Source organism: Scyliorhinus canicula, chromosome 17 (assembly GCF_902713615.1).
Source record: "Scyliorhinus canicula chromosome 17, sScyCan1.1, whole genome shotgun sequence".
NCBI classification, from domain to species: domain Eukaryota; kingdom Metazoa; phylum Chordata; class Chondrichthyes; order Carcharhiniformes; family Scyliorhinidae; genus Scyliorhinus; species Scyliorhinus canicula.
In genome coordinates, this window is record NC_052162.1 from 104200444 (window position 1) to 104226430 (window position 25987).

Below are 25987 nucleotides of genomic sequence, written 5' to 3' on the forward strand. Positions count from 1 at the left end.
AGGCCTGCCCTCCAAGAAGCAGCCATATGCCAGAGCCACCTGTACATTGCAGCTGCGGTCCTGAGCGTGACCCAGTTATAGCAGGCCATGTTTGAGGTTATTGGCAGCATTGCCCAGGTGCTAGCCGATATGTTGCAGACACAGAGTATGGTGGCAGCGTCCCAGAGGGACATGGCACATTCGCTGTCTGATATGGCACAGACCCATAAGCTCGTGGCACAGTGACAGTGTGATGTGGTGTAATCCCGAAGGAGGTGGTCCACTCCCGTGCTCCATTGCCGCCAAAATGTAGACTCTGGTACAGAATGCAGCAGACCTTCAGCACTGGCAGCGCCAAGTGGCGAGGGAGCCTTAGAGCATAGCCCCATCCCTGGAGTAGTCAGGGGCCAACGTCAGGCACCATCACCTCCATCCCGAAGGAGGAGAAGATGATGGGGACCCTGCGGGTGATTCCTGTAGGAGAGGTGCCGCAACACAGCAGCACCTTGGACTCCACTCTCCTGTCACTGGTGCAATTGCTATGTAGCAGCCTGAACAGGGTGGAACCCAAGCAGCAGCCGGGCCCATCCAGGCCCGGTTGCATCAGAAGATGGCGCCCAAAGAGGAGCTAGGTCACAGGGCGGGATTCGCACAGGGCACCTCTACTCCTGATGTACCATCTGGGAATCCACCTGGACGTAGTGTTAGAGTCCGGACTGCCAGAAAAGTAGACATCTCTTCTGTGCAGGAAACAGTTTAGTGACAGGGAAGAGGGCACACATCTGGATATTTGTATTGACATTTAACACCTGAGCACAATGTTCCAACCTGCATCATGCTCTGCCGAATTGGTGTGGGGCGTGGGTTGGTTTGCTGTGGCGCAGAGAGGGCGCAGAGGGCTGAGGAATGGGCAGGAGATGCGGGTGTGTTTGGCTCAGGCACCCCAGCGGATCGATGTGACCATGTGATAGAATAAACAGCTTGTTTGCTGGGATTACCCAGGTTATCGATGAAAACTGCTACCGTGGGTAGGAGTCAGATGTTATGAAACAATGCGGAGCACCAGAGCTTGTCGCATGGACCAGGCTGCGAATCAAGGGCCATCACCCTGTAGTGCAGCAGTTGTGTATCACAAATGGGTTGCAGGCAAGGGGTAGCCGGGGCTGTGTGGCGGTGGGCTGCAATGTCCGTGACCCTGGCCAGACCCCCCCAACCCCCAACACTTAGTCGGTGTACGTGGAGACAATCAGAGCATCCTGTGTGCATTGGCCCTGGCACACATGTTGTCCGTCCTGTCGTGCCTGCCCGGGCCTGATGTCATGCCAACGCGTGCTCTCCGTGCATCCTCCTCATCAGGCGAGGCCTGACGTTCATCCACTTAGCCCAGCACCTCACCCCTCTTCTGCACAAGTTTGTGGAGGATACTGTGTGCCACCGCGATGTGGCTGACCCTCCCAGCGTCATACGGTGAGGCCATTGCAGAGCAGACAAGGCACCTAATCCGCATCTCCAGGATGCCGAAGTACTGTTCGATCACGCCCCTGCTCGATGCATGGGCGTCGCTGTAGCAAATCGTTCTCTGGCCTTTGAATAGTCGTCATCAGTCACAACTGCAGGGGATCACCTATATCACCCAGGAGACAGCCCGCAGCCGGCGGTGCACTTCGAAGAGGCTGGGATCTCCGAGTGTGCCAGGATGCAGGTGTTGTGCAAACTGCAGGAGTATCGGGCACCATCATGAATATTGCACATCCGATGGTCACACTAGCTGCACGTTCATCGACTGGCACCCATTTGGTTTGCGTAGAATAGCTTGGCATCTGCAGGTTCTCGTAGGGCGACATGCATCCCGCCGATCATCCCCTGAAACCGGTGCATCCCGACGTTGGTGGCGGACCCCTGCCCAGACATCCTGGCGGGGTCATTCCACATTGAAATGGATGTATTCTGCCGACTGGGCATATCGGTCCTATGTGACGGTAGCAACTGTGCACTGAGCTCTGTGAGATTCCCGTAAGGCCCTCACTGGACATCTGGACAGTTCCGCTGGTGTATAAATTCAGGGCGACCGTCACCTTGATGGCCACCGGGACCGGGTGTCCTCCTCCCATCCGCTGCAGTGCCTGGTGCGCCATGATCTGGTAGATATGTCGCGCTAACTCACTGCTCAGCCGGATTCTATGAGGTCTCATGCAACACCTCGTTTCCACCTCCTCCTCCTCAGCCTGTTGTGTGGCAGACTCGCAATCTTAACTGCCTGCTTCCTGTTACTCTGCGGTAGGCTTTGCTGAGGCAGTTTCTTCCTCCTCGGTCAGCTCCAGTTCATACAGCCACTGTACATCCCCCAGGGCTGCTGCGACTAGGAGAAAGGCCACCATTGCTGGGTGGATTCCAATATCCATTGTCAACAGGTGGTGGAAGGCAGACATGTTGGCATGGTGTGTCCCCCGTACCTAAACTGGCCCAACGGGCTACACGATGGTCCTTGATTGGCACTGCAGAGTCTGCCCCCGCAAGTCCCCCCTATGGACCTGGTGCCTGTAGTTGCTCTCACGGGTACCGTTGGCTGGTTCTGCGGCCCCCGTCCAGCACCTCTCTATGGGGGCATATGTGGGCGTTACCCTTGGGCGGGCGTGGTGATACTCTGCCAGTGGGTGGAGTCCGGGTGGGGGGAGTGGTTTTACAGAGGGTGAGGGTGTGGAGGTGGGGTGTGGGCGTGGGGCTGAGGGGCGGGGCGGGAAATTCCCCCCGGTGTCACTCAGAAGAACATGAGGTCAAGGTGGGTGGACAGTGGGGCGTGCAGCAAGATGCCTGCCTTCTGGGCCATGGCAATGGCAGTCTCTGCCGGGAGATGCTGGTCCCATGGACGGATCACCTCAGTTCCAAGGTCTTTGCCCGTTTCCACTCCCCGGCCCTGGTAAAACCAAGCCCCTAACCCCCCCCCCCCCCAGAACCAACCCGACCAATGTCAGGATCGGCATCCCATGGTCGCACCATGACCTATTCCCTCTCCTTCCCGCATCAGCCATGGCGCCTGTTTCACGATTTGTAAAGGCACAAGTGAACCGCGCCATCACGAATTTGCCACGAGGAGGTTGAGAATCGTGGAGGCCCCAGAGAACGCCAGGTCAGGTCCGCCAATGATATGCGAATGGTGCCTGCTGTACACGCGGAGCAGAACACATTGACGCCATTGTCGAGAATTCCAATTTGGCGTGAAATCAACGCCCCTATGATTTTGGCATCAAAACCTATTCTGCATCCAATCACGTTTCCCATTTCTCGCCCAGGTTTGTTTGGTGCGCCAGCTGCATGCATCTCAGTGTCGCGCCATTTGCTGGTGGAGTTATTCTCTATTCCCTCCGTTTGTCAATGGGAGTCCCCCATAAGTCACCCACGCCACTAGGAATCCCACAGGCCCGGGTGCGCTCCCGCCAGGAACAGAGAATTCCAGTTTGAGCCAAGTAATTTCGCTCTACCGAGTGCCAATCCCAGTACAGATGCATATGTTTATGTGAAATACCCCATGGAACTGCTGTTTTCCACATCTGAATCTCTGAAGACAGTTGGTATAACATCAACATGAATTCGATGAATTCTCGTAATTGATTAAACTAAAATAAAAACTTCAAACAATTGAAAGTTGAATATTATGTATTATTTAATGCGGTCACGTTGATCAATGTTGATTAACCTTCAGTGCTTGTTCCCAAAAAACGGAGATGCTGGTGTTGGACTGAGGTGGTCGCAGTAAGAAGACTTACAACACTAGATTTCGGAGCTGCACGCTCTGAAAGCTCGTGATTCCAAACATACCTGTTGGACTTTAACCTGGTGTTCTAAGACTTCTTACTTATTCTCAAAGTTTTATGGACATTTTCATCACAGCGATTAAAAGAAAGTCGCTATGGTTTAATTTCCTCCGATGGAGTTTGTAGCTGGTCCCTGCAGTATCATAACAGAAAAAGTGATCAGGGTCAATCACAACGTGTTGCCATTTAGAATTGTTGCAGTGTGAAAAAAATAACAATCTTCAATGAGGTGAACTGAGATTCGAATACCCATTGAATCAGGGAGGTTTTTCAAAAGGGCAGCAGATGGTTTGGCGATGGATGATGTCTGAAATTAAATAATACGTGTCTATAACTTTCGAATCACCGGGGAAAACGTTCCTTCTTTCTTGTGAAAAGTATCGTCAAGCCGTTTGTGTTTTTTTGTTATCCACCCCACATACTGGGACAAATTGTGGCTGCGGAGGTGGGTGAAGATCCCAGTTATATAATCTCCTTTTCGAACATTTCAAACCGCTTTGCAGGTCATTTGAGATTTTAGTGCAACCACAATTTTACTGTACGGAAAATTGGCCGTAATATTTCGCACAGCAAGTCCCCACAGCTACACTGTGAAAAATCACCGGAAATTATGATTTAGGAATGTTGACAGAGTTATAAATATTGGCCCAGGATACAATAGGCATTTCATTGATTTTCTAAAGAAATCCATTGGAGGGTCACAGCTATCTGAGAGAAATAGAAACTAAGCACACGTAGGGTTTTATAGAGAATGTGCAGATTTAATTCAATTTTAAACTAAATCTACTGTACAAAGATGGTGTGTAAAGACAAACAATGAATCGGCAATCAAACAATGTACTTGTGGAGGATCATGGAATACTAATTGTTAACTTTCTCCAGCGGAACTCAGTTAGAAACATGATTTAAGAGGAAAGGAGTGGATCCCAATGTCCAGCCCTTTTTTTTTGCATAGGTGCCCAAGCAGTACAAATGGAGGGGTGGTTCAGCTTCCATTTGAAAATCAGGAGACGGAGCTGCAGCGCCGAAACACGATTGCTAATCAGTTATAACCGAGGACCAGAAGATGGGTCTTTCTCTGGGCCTTTGCAGCTTACTGATTTGTTTCACTTGTGAGTAAATCTGACTGTTTTAACAATCCACTAAGTGAACTCAATTTTTATTTCTATTTTTGTTTTGAATGTTAACCAATATATATACATTTTCACTTACAGATGTCCAATCCGCCATCGTGCTAGGCCAGTCGGCTTCTGTGACTAAAAATGAGGGAGAACATCACAAACTGTCCTGTTCAGTGGCTGGTTTCAATCTGAAGAATTACTATATGCACTGGTTTAAACAGGTTCCCGGGAAGGGGCTGGAGTGGTTTCTTACTTTCTACAATCCAACGGATAATAAGTCATACGCGCCTGGTTTCGAGGGTCGAATTGTCACTTCAAAAGACTCCTCTACACTGTACATTAATATCAACGGTCTCAAACCTGAAGACAGCGGCATGTATTACTGTGCAAGAACAGTAGGTGGCTATGGTCTTGATTACTGGGGGCAAGGCACAATGGTAACAGTTTTAGCAGGTAAGATAAATGATCTCGTCCCGCGCCATCCTTTCACATTTCTATTTACTTTCATAACAAATGTGTCACCGAAACTTGTTGCCGCTGATTCTGTGATTGTAGATTCTGTGATTCCAGGAGAAAACTAGGGAGGCGTTAAGGAGCCGTTTGAGGGAATTATAATTTATCTGCGGATACAACTTTGTTCCTGGCGTACTTTATGTACTGATTTATTAAAAAGTTATTCCTTTTTAACCATGTTTAATGTTGGTGACATCTGGTACTCTAAGTCTTCTGATTAAAATAAATTATTACTTTTGTGTTTTACTGTGCTTTAAATACGACTGTAGGAAGAAAACCAAATGCTACCAAGGGTTAAGAAAACTTTAAACTACGTGTTTTAAATTCAATTTAATTGAAATTTTATTTGCGCGAATTATATTCCAACATTCTTATTTAACGTGCCGGGTCTTCATTAACAGGATAAATGTTACATAAATAAAATAACATAATTAACACATATCCTGCTTGGATTAGATTTAAATCAGTAGAACGAGCAAGACAATATCGCCCGTCATTGTTGAAATATGTTGCAAAATATCCAGTAATGTATTATGCATGTTTGTCTGAGTACAATTCTTCTGCCATTATTTCATACTTATGCTTATTTTAAGAAACCTTTCTTGCAGTGACAGGCAGCTTCTGGATAATGCATTGAGTTTTATTTAAAATGTTACATTTGATTATGCCGAAAGGAGTAGAAGTTTAAGCAGCATTTTCAGTCCCTCAGGTTTGCAATTTAGTGTCTTTCTGCTGAGGAGATTATGTGCCTGGGTCACTCTGAGTAGTGAAGTTTGTGAAACTGTTTGGTGATGTCACATTGGTTTCTGTAATCTTTAGATTACATCCAAAATATGTTGTTTATGTGTTTAAATCTGCTTGTAAGCAATTTGTAGAGAGAAAATGCAGGTTTTAGAAATAAGGAAACAATTATAGATATTCATATGTATATTATTGAGTGTTGATTACAGATCCAATTATGAATATATTGTATTGGTGCCGATATTTAAAACCTGAAATAATATTGAAAATGTAAAGTAAATGATGAATTAACTTGCAGGATGAAGGCGAGTTATATTAATATTACTCAAACGGTTATAGTACAGAAATATTTCCCAATATTAATAAAATATAAATGACATCAATACCTATCCGTTGGATTTATAAGGAGAGAAACAATGTCAACAAAAATCTGAGGATTCAAAACTTCAACACTGTATTTTTTTAGCGTCATCTGTTCTTGTTTCAGATTACAGAAACATCAGTAGTTTGCTTATTTTCTATTTATTGTGTGGCATTTGACCTCGACAATTCTGCTTTACAAGGGTATATTACGAGGGAACACAAGTTCCAGGTCAGGGCCAGGAGGTTTGATAAAGTGCCCCATGGTCGGCTCATGCAGAAAGTAAGGAGGCAGGGCATAAAGGGAGATTTGGCCGATTGGATCGGTAACTGGCTATCACATAGAAGACAGAGGGAGGTGGAAGATGGTAAATTTTTATCCTGGAGCCCAATCACCAGCGGTGTACCATACACCGGTGTGCTCGGTCCTCTGCTATTTGTGATTTTTATCAATGACTTGTATGATGGAGCTGAAGGTTGGGTTAGTAACTTTGCTGATGACACCATGATTGGTGGAGTAGTGGATAATGTGGAGGCCTGTTTTAGGCTGCAAAGAGACATTGGTAGGATGCAGAGCTGGGCTGAAAAGTGGCAGATGGAGTCTAACCCTGAAAAGTGCGAGGTGATTCATTTTGGTAGGATAAATTTGAATGGAAATTATAAGGTTAACGGCAGGGTTCTGAAGAATGTGGAGGAGCAGAGAGATCTCGGAGTTCATGCCCATAAATCTCTGAACGTTACCACCCAAGGAGATAGAACCGTGAAGAAAGCCTATAGTGTGTTCGAATTTATTAACAGGGGAATTGAGTTTAAGAGCCGTGAGGTTCTGCTGCAATTGTACAAGATCTTGGTTAGACCACATTTGGAGTATTGTGTGCAGTTCTGGTCTCATCATTATAGGAAGGATGTGGTAGTATTGGAAAGGGTGCAAAGGAGTTTTACCAGGATGCTGCCTGGATTGGAGGGTAGGTCTTATGAGGAAAGGTTGAGGGAGCTAGGGCTTTTTCTCATTGGAGCGAAGGAGGATGAGAGATGAATTAATTGAGGAGTATACGATTATGAGAGGGATAGATAGAGTGGACGTTCAGCGACTTTTTCCACGGGTGGATGTAGCTGTTACGAGTGGCCATAACTATAAGGTTCATGGTGGAAGATAAAGGAGGGATTTCAGAGGTAGGTTATTTACTCAGAGAGTGGTTGGGGCATGGAACGCACTCCCAGCTGTGGAGTCGGACACGTTAGGAACTTTCAAGCGGTTATTGGATAGGCATATGGAGTGCACCAGAATAATTGGGAGCAGGTTGATTTGAACTTAGTTTCAGACTAGTTCGGCACAACGTCGTGGGCCGAAGGGCCTGTGCTGTGCTGTACAGTTCTATGTTCTATGTTTAGGGGGGATTTGAGGAAGAAGGACATATTTACAGAGGGTGACGACGGTCTGGGATGCACTGCCTGGGAGAGTGGTAGAGACGGGTTGATTCACATGCTTTAAAAAGTTCCCAGGTGAGCACTGGCCACGTCATAACATTCAAGTCTATGGGCCAAGTGCTGACAAATGGGATTAGGCAGGTAGGTCATGTGGTTTTCATTCATCTGTGCAGAGTCATGGGCCGAAGTGTCTCATCTGTGCTGTATTGTACTGTGATAGTGTGATTCTGAGTCTGTAAAACATATTGATCCAATTTTTGTGCTTAAGTTAAACTGCATTTTAAATTTGTGTTTTCTTCCTTGCCTTGTAGATGACCGAACTGTATTAATTAATTATGATTTAAAGGTTACCTTTCCACGCAAACATACGAATTAGGCAGAGCAATTGACTACTAGATCCCTCGGGCCTGCTCCGCCATTCACGAAGATCATGGCTGACCTGGAAGCGGCCTCAGCTCCACATTCCTGCCTACCACCGTAAACCTTAATACCTCTCCCTTTCTTGGTCAATAATCTAGCTACGCCTGCGTTAAAAAAAACACTGACCGTGCCTCCATTGCTCTCTGGGGAAGAAATGAGCATTTTTGCAATTATTTTCAAATCTCAGAGATGAAAAAGCATTTCTTATCCATCGGAAAGGGTAAACTACTTATTTTTATATGGTGTCTCATCGTTCTACTTTCTGCCAGCAGCAAAAATAACTGTTTGCATTCCAGCCTGTCAAGTTCCATCGCAATTCTATATGTTTCAATTAGATTACCTATCAATCTTCTAACCTCCATGGGGCACCGTCACAACTGTCCAACTGTTCCTCGTAATATAACACCAGTCGCCACCCCCTGCCCCAAACCCACCCGTCCCCCACCAGTCTCCCAACCGCGCCTGACACCCCCTGGCGCCCATCCTAGTTACTGTTCGAGTACCAGCCTATGAACTGTCCCTAAAACAGTTACATCCTTTACTAACCAAGGAACCAGTGACAGCACGCCGTACAGAGATTTATCTCACAATGTCCCGTACAATTGCAGCAAAACTTCTCTGTATTACGTTCTGTTCCCCATGCAATAAACAACAGCAATCCATTTGCCTTCCCAATTGCTTGCTGTACCCACATATAAACATCATAGAATTTACAGTGCAGAAGGAGGACATGTGGCCTATCGAAGCTGCACCGGTCCTTGGCATCCTACCCAAATCCACACATCCACCTTATCCCCATAACCCCACACAACCTATTTGGACACTAAGGATAATTTAGCCAGGCGAATCCACCTAACCTGCACATCATTGGACTGTGGGAGGAAACCGGAGCATCCGGAGGAAACCCACGCACACACGTGGAGAACAACAAAGAAAATTACAGCGCAGGAACAGGCCATTCGGCCCTCCCAGCCTGCGCCAATCCAGATTCTTTATCTAAACCTGTTGCCTATTTTCCAAGGTCTACTTCTTTCTGTTCACCACCCGTTCATATATCTGTCCAGATGCATCTTAAATGATGCTATCCTACCCGCCTCTATCACCTCCACTGGCAAAGCATTCCATGCACCCACCACCCTCTGCATAAAAAACTTTTGAAGCACATCTCCGTTAAACTTTTCCCCTCTCACCTTGAAATCGTGACCCCGTGTAATTGACACCCCCACTCTTGGAAAAAGCTTGTTGCTATCCACCCTGTCCATACCTCTCATAATTTTGTAGACCTCAATCAGGTCTCCCCTCAACCTCCGTCTTTCCAATGAAAACAATCCTAATCTACTGAACCTTTCTTCATAGTTAGCACCCTCTATACCAGGCAACATCCTGCTGAACCTCCTCTGCACCCTCTCTAAATATTCCACATCCTTCTAGTAATGTGGCGACCAGAACTGCATGCAGTATTCCAAATGTGGCCTAACCAAAGTCCTTTACAACTGTAACATGACATGCCGACTCTTGTGCTCAATACCCCGTCCGATGAAGGCAAGCATGCTGTATGTCTTCTCGACCACTCTATCAACCTGCGTTGCCACCTTGAGGGCACAATGGACCTGAACTCACAGATCTCTCTGTACATCAATTTTCCCCAAGACCCGTTCCATTGACCATCTTGTCCGCTCCTGAATTTGATCTTTCAAAATGCATCACCTCGCATTTTCCTGGATTGAACTCCATCTGCCATTTCTCTGCCCAACTCTCCACTCTATCTATATTTTGCTGTATTCTCTGACAGTTCCCCTCGCTATCTGCTACTCCACCAATCTTAGTACCATCTGCAATCTTGCTAATCAGACCACCTATACCTTCGTCTAGAATCTAGGGCCTAGACCAACGACCCACGGGGAGTAAGATGTTCAAACCAAATCAGACATCACTCGTGTAAGGCGCAAATGCAGCAAAACACATGAAGTCAAGCAGCATTGTGCAATTCGATCTGTTACATCGATACCAGTAGAAAATCAGCACTCCAGGCTAATGCAAAAAGTTTGTCCTCTAACATCCGTGGTGGCCTAGTGGTTAGGATTCGGCGCTTTCACCGCTGCGGCCCGCGTTCGGTTCCCTGTCATGGAATGAAAGTTTATTCTTTACAACCAATCCTACTTTCCTTCCTGGTCGAATACAGTGCAGAATCGCAGGTGGGCGATTTCTTCTTTCGCTCTCGAACTGCAAGAGTTACATGCAGCAGGACGCGAGCCAAGACGGAGGCAGAAAGCGAATGGCAGTGAAAGATTGCAAAGCGCTGATCATGGTACAAAGTGTTAATGGCGCAGATTTTAACATTTAAACAGAAACAAATATTTCAGCCGCAAACCCCAGTTTCAGTCCCGATCCAGATTGCGCCCCATTTCCTTAGCGTCCAAAAATTTCTCCATCTCAGCTTTCAATCTCCTCATAGATTGCGGTTTCCTAGACGTCCCTGCGTTCCGGTGGCACTGTGGGTAGCACTGCTGGTCACAGCGCCCCTCGATTTCAATCAGGGCCTGGGCCACTGTCTGTGCAGAGTCTGCACACCCTCCCGTGTCTGCTTAGGTTTGATTTAGGTGCTGCGCTTTCTCCCACAGTCCAGAGATATGCAGTTTTGGTCGATATTGGTTGATATTTTGTTCATTAGTGTCCAGGACTGTGCAGTTTGCCTCATGAAGTTGTGGGACTATGGACGGATCTGTGTATGGGCCAAGTGCTCATTTTCAGGTCGGTGCAGTCACAGTGGGCCGAATGGTCCCTTCTGCACTGTAGTACTTCTATATTACTATTTTCTATTCCCAAACCTTTTGGTGAGGAAATAGATGTCTCCTCACCTAAATCCTAAATGGCTGACACGTCATCCGGAGAATGTAAGCCCAATTTTCGACACCCGAGTCACGGGGAGCGGAGGTACACCGGGGAAAAACGCACTCTCAGCATTTGCACTGTGAAACTCTCACGGAAATTCATCGTAGCGAATCTCTCCTGTCAGGGGAACTGTCTCATCTGAGGAATCAACCCTGGTTCGGTTAAACTGGCTGACTTTGGTTAGCCACGGGCGGCGAGAGAATATAGGTAATATAGAGGACTGGTGGAAACTAGATAGACTCACAGAGAGAGTGACTGTGAGAGAGAAAGCGACTGAAGGCGATATAGAGAGACAAATAGACGTGGAATGGACGTCCACAACCCTCGAATAATTAAGAATACACACACAGCCAGCTGTCTCAACCACAATACACGGGGTCATCTGAATTGGTCATTGGTGTGTTGTGTTCATGAATTCCCTGCGGTGTGGGCACCTGCTCTGAAACCAACCGCCATGTAAACCAACCCCGCCGTATGCAGGTGAGAAAGGAACTTCACATCTGAGTTGTCATTCTCATCTGTGCAACAGCTCCAGAGAAAAGCTGGAGACAGAACGAGAAGGACAGTGCTGCGCTGTAATGTGCTGATCATGGACCTCATGGTGTATGGTAAAGTCAAGTGATAGTGGCTCAGATTTTACTATTTACACCGAAACAAATATTTTAGCATCAAACCCAGTTTCTTCCTGCACCCGATAGCGCCCGCATTCTATTAGGGTCCAAACATCTCTCCCTCATTCATCTCTCGTCCAATCTCCTCATCGACTGATGTTCCTCAGACCTGAGGGCGGCACGGTGGCATAATGGTTAGTATTGTTGCCTCAGTGCGCCTCCGGGTTTCAATCCAGGATTTGGTCACTGTCGATGCAGGGTTTGCACGCTTTCCCCGTGTCCACGTGGGTTTCCTCTGCTTGCTGCGTGTTCCTCTCACAGTCCAGAGATATGATGTGGAGATGCAGGCTCCGAACCAGTCCTCCGAAAGCTAGTGTTTCAAACACACCTGTTGGACTTTAACCTGGTGCTGTAAGACTTATTACTGTCCAGAGATATGCAGGTTTGGTGAATTACCATGATACATTGTTCCTTAGCATACAGAGTTTTGCAGCTCACGTTATGGTGTTATTGGGAATATGTGAAATCTGTTTGCGAGTCAAGTGTTCATTTGAAAGGTCGGTGCAGACGCGATGGGCCGAATTGTCTCTTCCCGCACTCCAGATATTCTATTTCATTCTATTCTATTCTCAAGCCTGTCGATGAGAAAATAGACGTCTCCTCACCTTTGTCTTAAAGGCTTCCACATCAACAGGAGAATTTGGCCCCAATTCTAGACACCCAGCCGGAGAGACTGGGGCAGGGGTGGATGGGGCGAGTCTGGTGAGGGGGAAACACCCTCTCAGGATTTCCACTGTGAAACCCTTTCCGATATTGAGACTATTCGAACGGATAACCTCCCATTTTACTAAATTTCAAAGACATCAGTGTCATCGCAGTGAATCTCTCCAGCCAGGACAGCTGCCTCATCTCAGGCATCAACCCTGGCTTTGTTCAGCTGGCTAACATTGGTTAGCCTCGGGCAGCGAGAGGATGGAAAGAAAAAAGAGGAGAAGCCGAAAACACGATAGTGCCACAGAAGGAGAGACTGTGAGAGAGAAAGAGACCGAGGGAGCTTTACAGCGGCCAAGATTGATCACTGGAACTCTCACATGCTCTCCATTAACACACACAAAGAGAGAATCATACCCTAGAATCTAGACTCTAGATCATTTATGTATATCACAAACAACAGTGGTCCGAGCGCGGGTCCCTATGGAACACCACTAGTCACCTTTCTCCATTTTGAGACACTCCCTTCCACCAATACTCTCTGTCTCCTGTTGCCAAGCCAGTTCTTCATCCATCTAGCTAGTACACCCTGAACCCCATACGACTTCACTTTTTCCATCAACCTGCAATGGGAAATTTTGTCAAACGCCTTCCTTAAGTCCCTGTATATGACATCTACAGCCCTTCCCTCATCAATTAACTTTGTCACTTCCTAGAAAGAAGATCCGTGCCTCAGATTTCCAAGAATTGTGATATGAACAAGAGATTACCATTATAACCAATGAAATCCCATTTGAAGATTGGAATGACCCATGTGAAATAGCGGGGACAATTTGACGTGCAACTTTAAATTAACTCATTTTGGGATTCGAAGTTATTAGCAATTATTCATATGAGTGAGGAATTGGATAAGGCAAACGTTACAAAGCATTGCTGTTCTTGAAATTCCCCGAAGGGAATTTTTAGATTCAATGCAATTGCAATTCATCCAGCAGGAAAACACTGAAGTGAGAGTGCGTAAGTATTCCTTGGCATGGGGGTTGTAGAACCTGTGACACCTTTTCAGAAATAATGCGCTGAGCGGAATCCAAAATTGTTCAATAAAGTACAATTTCTGAAAGAATATTGAGCATTGCAAATGGATTGAAAGATAATTCAGTGACAGGAGCCAGCGAATGAACACGCTCTGTGGTCTAAAGTTTAAATATCCAATGACCAAAGCATAGCTCATGCGTTACTTGCATTCTAGAATTTTCTCTAATGGTAATGCCACCGTTAGCAGTTACCTAATTAATAGAACAAATGGTGCCTCAAGTCATTCAAGTTTGCCATCTGAACGCAACTACAAAGCTTGATTAAATGACTCCTTAAATCTGAGAAAACGGCCCAAAATGATACACAGGAGGGGAATAACGCAAAACAAATCTGATACTGAGCATATATGTATACATGAGGAAAACAGGCTATATCTTGTTTGGCAGGTAAGTTTGAAAGGGCGGAGGTAGATAAATATTGTGGTGATTAAATGGTCCAAAGCAGATGTGAAGAGATTGATGGCATAGGAGTTTAAATAGAAGTTCAGTTGACCTAATATAAGGAGATGCTACTTGGGGAATAAGTGATTTTCTTTTCCTCAACAGGGACCACGGGCTGCAGGAAGTCCGTGATACAATCGTCCATCGTGAACGCGATAAAAAGGTCTTCATTGACATATTGTCCTCTTTCAAATCTCTGTCTTACCTGGCGGACAAGACTGATCGCACATCACGTCGGGTCTATCAAATCATAAATTTAGATTATGCTCGGGAGGTCTTGAAATTAGGTTATACCTGCCATCCATCTGTGACTTGTCTGACTATTATTTAAACTCGAATCAAATGTCTAACATGTGTAGTTTATCATTCTATATTCTACCAGCGATACCGTCTCCGCCCTCCCTCTATGTCTCCTCCTGTGAACAAACAAACATTGCTGGCTCCGTGACCTACGGCTGTTTGGTGATGGATTACTCCCCCGAAATCAGCAGAGTTTCCTGGAAGAAAGATCAAGAAATGATCACCACTGGACTGAAAACATACCCACCAGTGCTGAATAAAGAGGGAACTCACACCCTGAGCAGCCAGTTAACCATCACTGAATCAGAGGTGGGAAGTAGTACCATCTACTGCGAGGTTCATCGAGGCGGGACGGTCTGGAAGACCGAAATTCCAGGTTAGCGTTCTGGGATGCACAGGGCAGCAGTGCCGTGCGTGGGCGAAGGGTTAATGTGGCCAGCAAATAAGTTATATATAAATGCTTGAGAGAATGGTTTCAAGAAAGTTGTAGCATTGGTGTACAACCTGTTCACGTTCTCATACCACAATTGCATGACGTTGGTGTTCAAATCACACTTAGAGTTATGTTACAGATCTGATCCCCACATTACCCTCAGACACTGTGCAGATTTGTAGTCTCCATTTCAGAAATATAGTACTGTTGGCAGTCCACCTTGCAAATTTGACGCAGGGACTCTGGAGAAAGAACAACATACTGACAGGGGCGATGCTATCGCTGATAGATTATAACTATGAAGTAATATCGAATAGGCTGGTGATATATTCTTTGGAAAGTAAAATTAGGAGTTTGGACCAAAGCGAGATATTGCGAGCAGTGAAAGAGATTGATAGATTGGATCGTATATCAGAAAATGGCTAAAATAAAATCAGAAATTCGGAACAGTTTTTACACAAATAGAATAAGATGAAAAATGCAGTCGTTCATAGTTTTACATAGACGCCATTCAGGGGAAGATGAATATCACATGAGCGGGGAGGAAACGGTGGTTGTTTCTTTTCGCGGTCGTTGAAATATGAGAGAGATCTTTCATGTGAATCATCAACTGCAACATTGAGCTGTTGGGCCGACAGATTTGTTGATTCTATCTAAATGGAACAGTTTATAAACAGTTTATCATTGCTTGGATAGAAAAAAATAATTTTTCAATAATATGTTATTCTCTGAAGTGCGTGTGGTCCATCATCCAACTGTTCTTCTCACCATGAGTCCCAATGAAGAAATCATAAGCAGCAGATTTGCAACTGTAATTTGCTCAATCATCAATTTCCATCCAAATTCAATCAACGTGAAGTGGCTGAAGAATGGTCAAGCTTTCAACTCGGGCATCGTCAACTCTCCTGCCTCCGAAGTAAACGGGAACTTCTCGGCCATCAGTCGGCTGACTGTCCCAGCCAGAGAATGGTTCTCCAATACGGTCTACACCTGCCAGGTCACTCATGAACACACCGTACAAAACCGAAGTATCAACAGACCTCACGGTAAGTGATGCAATTCAGGGAAGCGAAACATTATTCTCGTCGCTGACATCAGTCAAATCCAGTATTTCTATTGAAATTATAAAGAGTCCTATGATTTGTCTTATTTTCTAAGCGTGTAATTTGTATCTTCTTCAAATATCAAAACAGGAGAGCGACTTATTTTTCTGTACGGTCTTTACCAATATATAATTGTCCAAAAGCACTTAACAACCAATGAATGATTTTAATATTGTATTCATGATGGTGAAGTGGAATATTCGACAGCCAGTTTCAGCACATAACCTTCTACAAACAGTTTCTGTTGAGGGGTACATTTTGCCGAAGAAACAGTTACACTCCAGCTGGGTATTTACAACGTTATGTTTTATGTGCATGTTAGTTTTCTAGCATCTATTTACAAAAGTAAAAGAACACTGACGTTTCTGTTTGAGCTACCGCAAAGGGAATTTCTTGTTCACAATGAAATAGCAGATATTCCCTATACTTAACATTCCATGTTAATATTGGCATCTCCTACAATGCAGTATTTGCGGAGTGCGACATAGCTCGCGTCAGCTCAGACTGGAGTACTGTAGACAGTTTTGGTCCCCTTTTCTCAGAATAATATTATTGCCATTGGGCAGGTGGGGTGGACCTTCTTATAACTGCCTCGTGGTCATATTTTCTTCTGCGTTCTTCTTACCAGACTAACATATGAGAAATCTCATGAATGACCGGTATCAGCAAAAGAACCTCACACCAGCATTGCAAACTATTGTAGTTCACAGGCAGTAGCTCGAAATCTATGCCCCCTACTTTATGTTCTCTTTGACCTATATATTTTTATGACTACAAATGGTTAAAATATTCCAGACAAGGAATGCCATTCCCTGGTGCATCTACAATTTGATATTTATTTCAAATAATTCACACTTGGGAGGGCAGCAGTTAATTTAGAAATAGGAGGATACGCGTTAAATAGTTTGAATGTGAATTGCACTGCTGGACAATGTAATGAAGACATTTCCTGAGTTTAAAACAGAACTGGGTAACAATTAGAACATAAACAATTTGAGAAGCGACATAAAAGACATAGTGGACAGAGAGAAGCTGCAGACTTCAAGGGATCTGTGCTGGGTTTAATGGCCTCATTACTTTCTCTGGTCTACTGAATTCTAGACGTGTGATAGTCAGTGTGGGGCAGCACTACTTATGAATTTATTCATGCTGTCACACTTGGCTTTTGATTCAGTCATCACAAATGGTCTGGGTGCAAACACACTGGAAATGTTATCGAGGACAACATGGAGATAATGGAGACAATCTCCATTACATTGTCTTGGTCTGAGGCGTTCAGGTCAGGCGACCCGGACCTATAAATGATAGCCAGAAATAATCTAAAGAAATCCATCAAAGATGCCAAAAGACAGTACCGGACCAAGCTCGAGTCCCAAGCTAGCCACACAGAGCCCCGCCGTCTATGGCAAGGTCTGCAAGACATAACGGGCTACAAGATGAAGGCATGAAAAATCGTCGGTTCCAACGCACCCCTCCCTGATTAGCTCAACACATTCTATGCCCGCTTTGAGCAAGAGGTCAGCCAGACCGAAGAGTTCCACCCGAGAAGCCGTGGATGAACTTGTATCTGAGATCACAACTGCAGACGTCAGAGCAGTCCTCGAAGGTCAACCCACGGAAAGCCACAGGCCCGAATGGGGTACCCGGACGAGCACTCAGGTCTTGCACGATCAGCTGGGGTGGGGGTGGGGGGGGGGGGGGGGTATTCGCAGAAATCTTCAACCTCTCTTTACAACAATCTGAGGTCCTTATCTGCTTCAAGAAGACGACCATCACCCCTGTACCAAAATAAGTCAAGCAGAGTGACTTAATGACTATCGACCAATGGCAGCACGGAAGCATAGTGGTTAGTACAATTGCTTCACAGCTTCAGGGTCTCAGGTTCGATTCCCGGCTTGGGTCACTCTCTGTGCAGTGTCTGCATGTTTTCCCCGTGTGTGCGTGTGTTTCCTCCAGGTGCTGCAGTTTCCTTCCACAGTCCAAAGATGTGCAGTTAGGTGGATTGGCGAAGATAAATTTCCGTTACTGTCCAAAATTGCCCTTAGTGTTGGGTGGGGTTACTGGGTTATGGGCACAGGGTGGGGGTGTGGGCTTGGGTAGGGTGCTCTATCCAAAAGCTGGTGCAGAACCGATGGGCCGAGTGGCCTCCTTCTGCACTGCAAATTCTATGATAGTCTATGAATCATTATGAAGTGCTTCGAAAGGTGATTCATAGCACGAATCACCTACAGCCTCACGGATTGCGTTGTTCCAGTACAGTTTGCCTGCCGCTGCAACAGGACCACAGCAGAGGCCATCTCCATGGCCTTGCACTCTACCCTGGAACACCTAGATAACAAAGACACTTTTGTCAGACTCCTATTTATCGACTCTGGATCAGCCTTTAACACTATCATTCCTATGAAACACATCTCCAAACTCAGTGGCCTTGGCCTCGGCTCCTCCGTCTGCAACTGGATCCTAAACTCTCTAACCCACAGGCCACAATGAGTAAAGATAAGCAACAATACCTTTTCCACGGTCATCCTGAGTACCGGTGCCCCAGAAGGCTGTGTCCTCAGCCCCCTACTATACTCCTTATACACCTATCACTGTGTGGCCAAATTCCCCTCCAACTCATTTTACAAAATTGCTGACGACACAACCGTAGTGGGTCGGATTTCAAGCAATGACAAGACCAGAGTACAGGAATGAGATAGATTATCTGGTGAACTGGTGCGACAACAATAATCTCTCCCTCAATGTTAACAAAACGAAGGAGATTGTCATCGACTTCAGGAAGCGTAGTGGAGTACATGCCCCTGTCTATATCAATAGGAACGAAGTAGAATGTGAGGTTATCCATTTTAGTAGGAATAACAGCAAAAGGGATGATTATTTTAATGGCAAAATATTAAAACACGCTGCTGTGCAGAGAGACCTGGGTGTGCTAGTGCATGAGTCGCAAGAAGTTGGTTTACAGGTGCAACAGCTGATTAAGGAGGCAAATGGAATTTTTTCCTTCATTGCTGGAGGGATGGAGTTTAAGACTAGGGAGGTTATGCTTCAATTGAATAAGGGGTTAGTGAGGCCACATCTGGAGTATTGTGTTCAGTTTTGGTCTCCTTACCTGAGAAAGGAAGTACTGGCGCTGGAGGGTGTGCAGAGGAGATTCACGAGGTTAATCCCTGGAGGGGTTGGATTATGAGGAGAGATTGACTAGACTGGAACTGTACTCGTTGGAATTTAGAAGGATGAGGGGGGATCTTATAGAAACATATAAAATTATGAAGGAAATAGATAGGATAGATGCGGTCAGGTTGTTTCCACTGGTGGCTGAAAGCAGAACTGGGGGGCATAGCCTCAAAATAAGGGGAAGTAGATTTGGGACTGTGTTCAGGAGGAACTTCTTCACCGAGAGGGTTGTGAATCTATGGAATCCCTTGCCCAGTGAAGCAGTCGAGGCTCCTTCATTAAATGTTCTTAAGGTAAAGATAGATAGTTTTTTTGAAGAATAAAGGAATTAAGGGTTATGTTGTTCGGGCCGGAAAGTGGAGCTGTGTCCACAAAAGATCAGCCGTTATCTCATTGAATGGCGGAGCAGGCTCGAGGGGCCAGATGACCTACTCCTGCTCCTGATTTATATGTCCTTATGTTCTTATGAAATGGTCGAATGCTTCACGTTTCTCGGTGTATAGGTCACCAAGAGCCTGTCCTGGTCCCCCCATGCCGACACTATAGTTTCGCAGAAGACTTAGGAAATTTGGCATGGCAGCTACGACCCTCACTACGTTCTACAAATTCACCAGAGGAAGTATTCTATCTGGTTATATCACAGCTTGGTATGGAGCCTGCTCTGCCCAAGACCGCAGGAAATTAAAAAAGCGACGTAAATGTAGCCCAGTCCATCATACAAAGCAGCCTCCCATCCATTGACTCTATGTATAATTCCCGCTGCTTTAGAAAGGCAGCCAGCATAATTAAGGACCCCACGCATCCGTCAGGAAGGAGATACCAAAGTTTGAGGTCATGAACCAACCGACTCAAGAACAGCTTCTTCCCTCCTGCAATCAGGCTTTTGAATGGACCTACCTCGTATTAAGTTGATCTTTTCTCTACACCTTGCAATAACTGCAACATTATATTCTGCAGTCACTCCTTCCTTCCCTATGTATGGTATGCATTGTTCTCACAGCATGCAAAAAACAATACTTTTCACTGTATACTAATACATGCGACAGCAATAAATCTAATCAAATCGAAAGAGTGTCCAGAATCGGTTTCAGTCAATGGCCTTTGAATAGCAATGGTTTCGACGACAACGACCCGTTATGTATCACAAAGTTAATTATTCACATGGGAATAAGAGTTAAATTCCTACACTCTGTTCCTAAATGATACTTTTCATGAGTTTCACTTCTGTTTCACAGGTGAGTGCGATATTGGTGGTGCCATAATTACACTACTTCCACCGCCAGCAGAACAGGTCCTACTGGAGGCAACAGTGACCTTAACGTGTGTCGTGACGAAAGCCCCTTATGGGGTCAACATTTCCTGGTTCCAAGAGAGGAAGCTTTTAAAATCAGAGATTGCCATTGAAACGGGAGCGCTACCTGAGAGCGTGGTCAGCAAAGTAAACGTCTCAGCACAAGCCTGGCTTAGTCGGGCTCAATTCCACTGCGTGGGTAACCATCAGGATCTGCTAACTCCTTTACGTAATTCAATCAATAAAGAAAACGGTAAGCATTGAGATTGAAGCAATACATGCGTTTTTGTGGCTGTTTACCAGAGAATAATCGATTTACTGAATCCTCTTTAACAAAGACCAGGGGGCTTGGGATACAGGCAGATTTGGCTGTCTGGATACAGAATTGGTTGGCCAAAATAAGAGAGCGAGTGGTAGTGGATGGAAAGTATTCCGCCTGGAGGCCAGTGACCAGTGGTGTCCCGCAAGGATCTGTTCTGAGACCTCTGATCTTTGTGGTTTTTAAAAATAACTTGGGTGAGGAAGAGGAAGGGGGTTAGTAAGTTAACCGAAGATACGAAGGCTGGTGGAGTTGAAGAGAGTGTCGAGGGCTGTTGCAGGTTACAACAGTACATTGGCAGGATGCAAAGCTGAGCTGAGAAGTGGTATATGGAGTTCAACCTAGATACATTTGCAGTGATTCATTTTGGAAGGTCGAATTTGAATGCTGAATACAGGGTTGAAGGCAGGATTCTTGGAAGTACGGAGGAACAGAGGCATCTTGGGGTCCCCGTACATAGATCCCTTAAAGTCGCCTCCCAGCGTTGTTAATAAGTTGGCTTTCATTAACAGGGGGAGTTAGTTTAAGGGCTGCGAGGTTTTACTGCAGCTTTATAAAACCCTGGTTAGACCACACATGATATATCGTGTCCAGCTCTGGTCGCCTCATTATCAGAAGGGTGTGGATGCTTTGGAGAGGGTGCAGTGGATATTTAACAGGATGCTGCCTGGACTGAGGGCATGTCTTATGAAGAAAGGTTGAGGGAGCTCGGGCTTTTTTCACTGGAGCGAAGAAGGAAGAGAGGTGACTTGATAGAGGTGTTCAATGTGATGAGAGGCATGGATAGAGTGGATAGTCAGAGGTTTTCCCCCAGGGCGAAAATGGCTATCACGAGGGGACAAAATTTTAAGGTTGGAGGAAGGTGTTGGAGAGATATCAGAGGTAGGTTCTTTACACAGAGAATGGTGGGACATGGAATGCACTGCCAACGGAGGTGGTGGAGTCAGAGTCATTAGGGATATTTGAGCGGCTCTTGGAGAGGCAGATGGACAGGAGTAAATTGAGGAGCGTAGGTTAGGTTGATCGTAGATTAGGGTAAATGGTCGGCATAACATTGTGGGCCGAAGCGCCTGTACTGTGCTGTGCTGTTCTATGTTCTAAAGATACCCTTAAAGAGTAAACTAACGTGCTGATGTCAGAAGGGATTGAAGTATTTGCTATTTGGCTTAAAACCGGTCAAATTGGAACTGGCTGTGGTGGAGAATAAATATCAAGGAGGAGCAGTTCGTCTTTCACAATTTTACAATTTTCATGTAGTTTATCACTTAAACAACTTTAACTAGAACAACGAATGATTGAATCCAACTCTTCGCGTGGTCTGCAAAAAGGAAAGTGCTCAGAGTACAAAACGAGAAAGTCTATAATTCAGTGCAACGTCTAACCAGCGCCTTTGTCTCTGGAATTCTCAGTTTATTAATATCTGTTGCAAATTTTCTGCAGCTGAAAATCCGCGGCAACCGTCCGTGTTTGTCCTCTTGCCCTCGTCAGAAGACGTCTCCGCTCTGAAAGTCATCTCGCTCAGCTGTTTAGTGAGTGGTTTCTTCCCCCGAGCAATATTCGTCAAGTGGACCGTTAATGACCAGCTGATGAATCCCTGGAAATACAAGAACACCGAGGTGGTGGCAGAGAACGGCAATAGCTCCTTCTTCATGTACAGTCTGTTGTCCCTTGCAGCCGAGGAGTGGGCCAGTGGCGCTTCTTATTCCTGTGTAGTGGGACATGAAACGATTCCGTTGAAGATCATGACCAGGACGGTTAATATATCTAGTGGTAAATGGTTTTAATTAATTATTTTCCTTGCTTTGATGGAGAAACGTAATCTGTCGATTGCATTGAATTGCATGAATAAATGATAATAAAACAATGCCCTCTAATCATAAATGACCGCTCAATTAATTATTTGAACGCATTTTCCAAGTAGATTATTGTTAACTGGAATGGAATATTTACAGATGCATATCCCAATAATTGGACAGACACCACTCCCAGAGCAGAGGCACCGCAAAACAGTGATAGTTTCAAGTTTGTTCATTCGAGGGTCCTGCGGAACATCTTCAGTAACTTCCCTCTGATACATTCGCATACGAGTTGCAAACCTATCACGGCGTGTCGTCTTGGACGTCACTTCAGAATTGGGGACAGCTTTACACAGCAGAATCGCACTCCCTGAGGACTGAATTATAAGTCACACAAGAAGAATAATTATAGACAAAAACGGCACAACAAACAGAGTAAAAATGTACTGACTCACTTTAAATTCCAATTCCCTCAATAGAAACGCCAATGAAATCTGTAAAATTATTATTACGCCAACACCAACACCATCGAGAGAACAGCGAGATTTCTTAACACACTGTAACTCCAACTCTCACACCAGAGAGAGAGAGCAATGGGATTTGGTAACAGAATGTAATTCCCACTCTGACACATGAGGGAGGACAATGGGAATCGTTAACGCATTGCAACTCCCAAACCAGAGAGAGGGCAATGCGATTTGTAAACGCCCGGTAACTCCCAGTCTCAAATCATTGATCGAACAATGTGATGTTTTAACACACTGTAATTCCTACTCCCAAATTATGGAGAGGACGAAGGGATGTGCTAGCACTCTGGCCTTTTAGATTAGTTAACACACTACAACTCCCACTCCAACGCAATAAAGAGGTCTATGGGATTTCTAACACCTGTGTCAGCCAGTCCCAAACCATATAGAGGACAAATGGATTTGTTTACAGACTGCATTGCCCACACCCACTTAATAGGGAGGGCAATGGGATTGTTAACGCACTTTAACTCATACACCACCGCGAGAACAATCTAATTTGTCAATATACCGTAAATCCCACTCCCACACAATGGAGAAGACAATGTGATTTGTTAACTCACTGAAAATGAAATGAAAATCGCTTATTGTCACGAGCAGGCTCCAATGAAGTTACTGTGAAAAGCCACAGTACGCCACATTCCGGCGCGGCTGGTATGGGAATCGAACCGTGCAGCTGGCCTGCTTTAAAAGCCTGCGATTTAGCTGAGTGAGCTAAACCAGCTGTGCGAAGACGAAGGGACGTGCTAGCACCCTGTATCTCACAGTTCCACACCATAGAGTGGACAAAGGAAATTGTTCACAAACTGTAACTTCCAAAACACAACGTGAATTGTTAACACGCTATAACTTCCATTCGCCCAAAATATAGAGTACAAAAGGATTTGGTAACACACAATAACTCCAATTGTCACACCATGGAGAGGTGAACGGGATTTGTTAGCAGACATAAACTACCACCCCATACCATAGAGATGAGAATGTGAATTTTTAACATCCTGTAACAATCATTCCCACATCGTTGAGAGGATAATATTTTTTTTAAAAACATCGTATTTTTACAACTTTCACACTATAGAGAGAGCAATGTGATTTGTTAACACGCTTTAACTCTAACTCCATCGCCATACCAAACACAATGTGAATTGATAGAGCGCTCTAACTGCCACTCCCACATAATAGTGAGGACAATGGGGTTTGTTATCACACTGAAAATCCCAGTCCCTCACATGGACAACACAATGAGATTTAATAACACATTACGACTCCTCGTGCCACAACTACTGTTGTCTCACATTAAACAGGAAAATAAGATTTGTTAACACACTGTAACTACCAGTGTCACAGCTGAGAGAGGATAATGGGGATTGTTAACCCACGTAAACCCACACACGATGCAAAGGACAATGGGATTTGCGAACAAACTGTAACTGCTACTGTCACACCATAGACTCCGTGGAAGACAATGCGATTTGTTAACCAGGGAGAACCATCTTGCATCTCTGGAAGTGCATACTTATACAGACAGCAGTAAGGAATATTCTCCATAATGGAATAATATTATCATGGCCTGGGCACTCCGTCAATCATAGAATAACCAAAAAAAATGCAAATAGTCTTACATCTTCAACCACATAAATGCAGCTGCACACATGAGCACACGAAATCACAGTTATCGACTTTCCTACATTCAGACATTTACACGCAAGCACAAGCACAAAATTAAATGCAAAAAATATCGCACCGTGCTGATTCAAGTGAGACAGGAAGACGAACATCAGTTTCTCGCAAATTCATGCATATGCGGACATACATAAAAAAATAATTGACTTACAAATAAGCAGACGCACACCTAGCTCCACATAGCATGAAATGAAATATACAAGCACCATGGACAAAGATTTTAACACATTCTCAAAGAACTGGTTTCTTGGACACTCATAAAACAAATCCATTCGCACATGGGCAGATACACGTATATGAACACACAGATTAAATTGGAACAGAGATATCTACAAGTAAACACAAACATTAACATACAGATACTAGCATAGGGCACACAAATACGAATTCAAACAAACACATCAGGGGAATCAGAAACATAGGTGGAGACATAAATCAGGAACGGACGGGCCCCCAGGAACTTATACTTCATCAAAGAAGCACACATATTAAAACACAACTAAAAAACACACCAGTATTTACACAGTCATATTTAATCGACAGGAGAATATGTTTTACGCATATGGATACACACAGGGGTACATGAACATTGAGCTAGATACATGAATACCAATACAGATTAATATTTTGGAACATATACATTCAGATACGTAATGGTAGCATCTGGTGAGTGCTGTTGCTTCACAGCGCCAGGATACCATGTTCAATTCTCGTTTTGGGAAAACTGTGTGGAATGTGCACGTTCTCGCCGTGTCTGCGTGGGTTTTCTCCGGGCGCTCCAGTTTCCTCCCAGAAGTCCCGATAGGCGTGCTTTTTAGGTGTGTTGGACATTCTGACTTCTCCCTCAGTGTACCCGAACAGGCGCCGTAGTGCGGCGATGAAGGAATTTTCGCAGTAACCTCATTGCATTGTTAATGTAAGCCGACTTGTGACACTAATAAAGATTATGATTATTAAATACTGCCACAGTTTCCCAGCGCACCATAGGCTGTTCTTCCTTTTAACAGAGAGTTGACTGACATCAGGATATCTACCGCGTATTAAGTTGAGCTTTTCTCTACACCTTGCTGTGACTGTAACATTGCATTCTGCAGTCTCGCCTTCCTTCCCTATGTACGGTATGCGTTGTTTGTATAGCAAAATAGTCAGAATGAATACGTGGCTTGAGAGATGGCGCAGGAGGGAGGGGTTCAGATTTTTGGGACATTGGAACCGGTTCTGGGGGCGGTGGGACCATT

General features: G+C 45.0%; 1 gene segment (V, D, J or C); it reads left to right on the top strand.

Moving 5' to 3' along the window:
• Positions 1 to 4786: 4786 nt before the first annotated feature.
• Positions 4787 to 22624, top strand: LOC119952352. The segment is given in 6 exon segments: positions 4787 to 4903; positions 5006 to 5365; positions 14506 to 14799; positions 15591 to 15902; positions 20369 to 20677; positions 22184 to 22624. Coding segments are annotated over 6 exon segments (1665 nt in total).
• The last annotated feature ends 3363 nt before the right edge of the window (positions 22625 to 25987 follow it).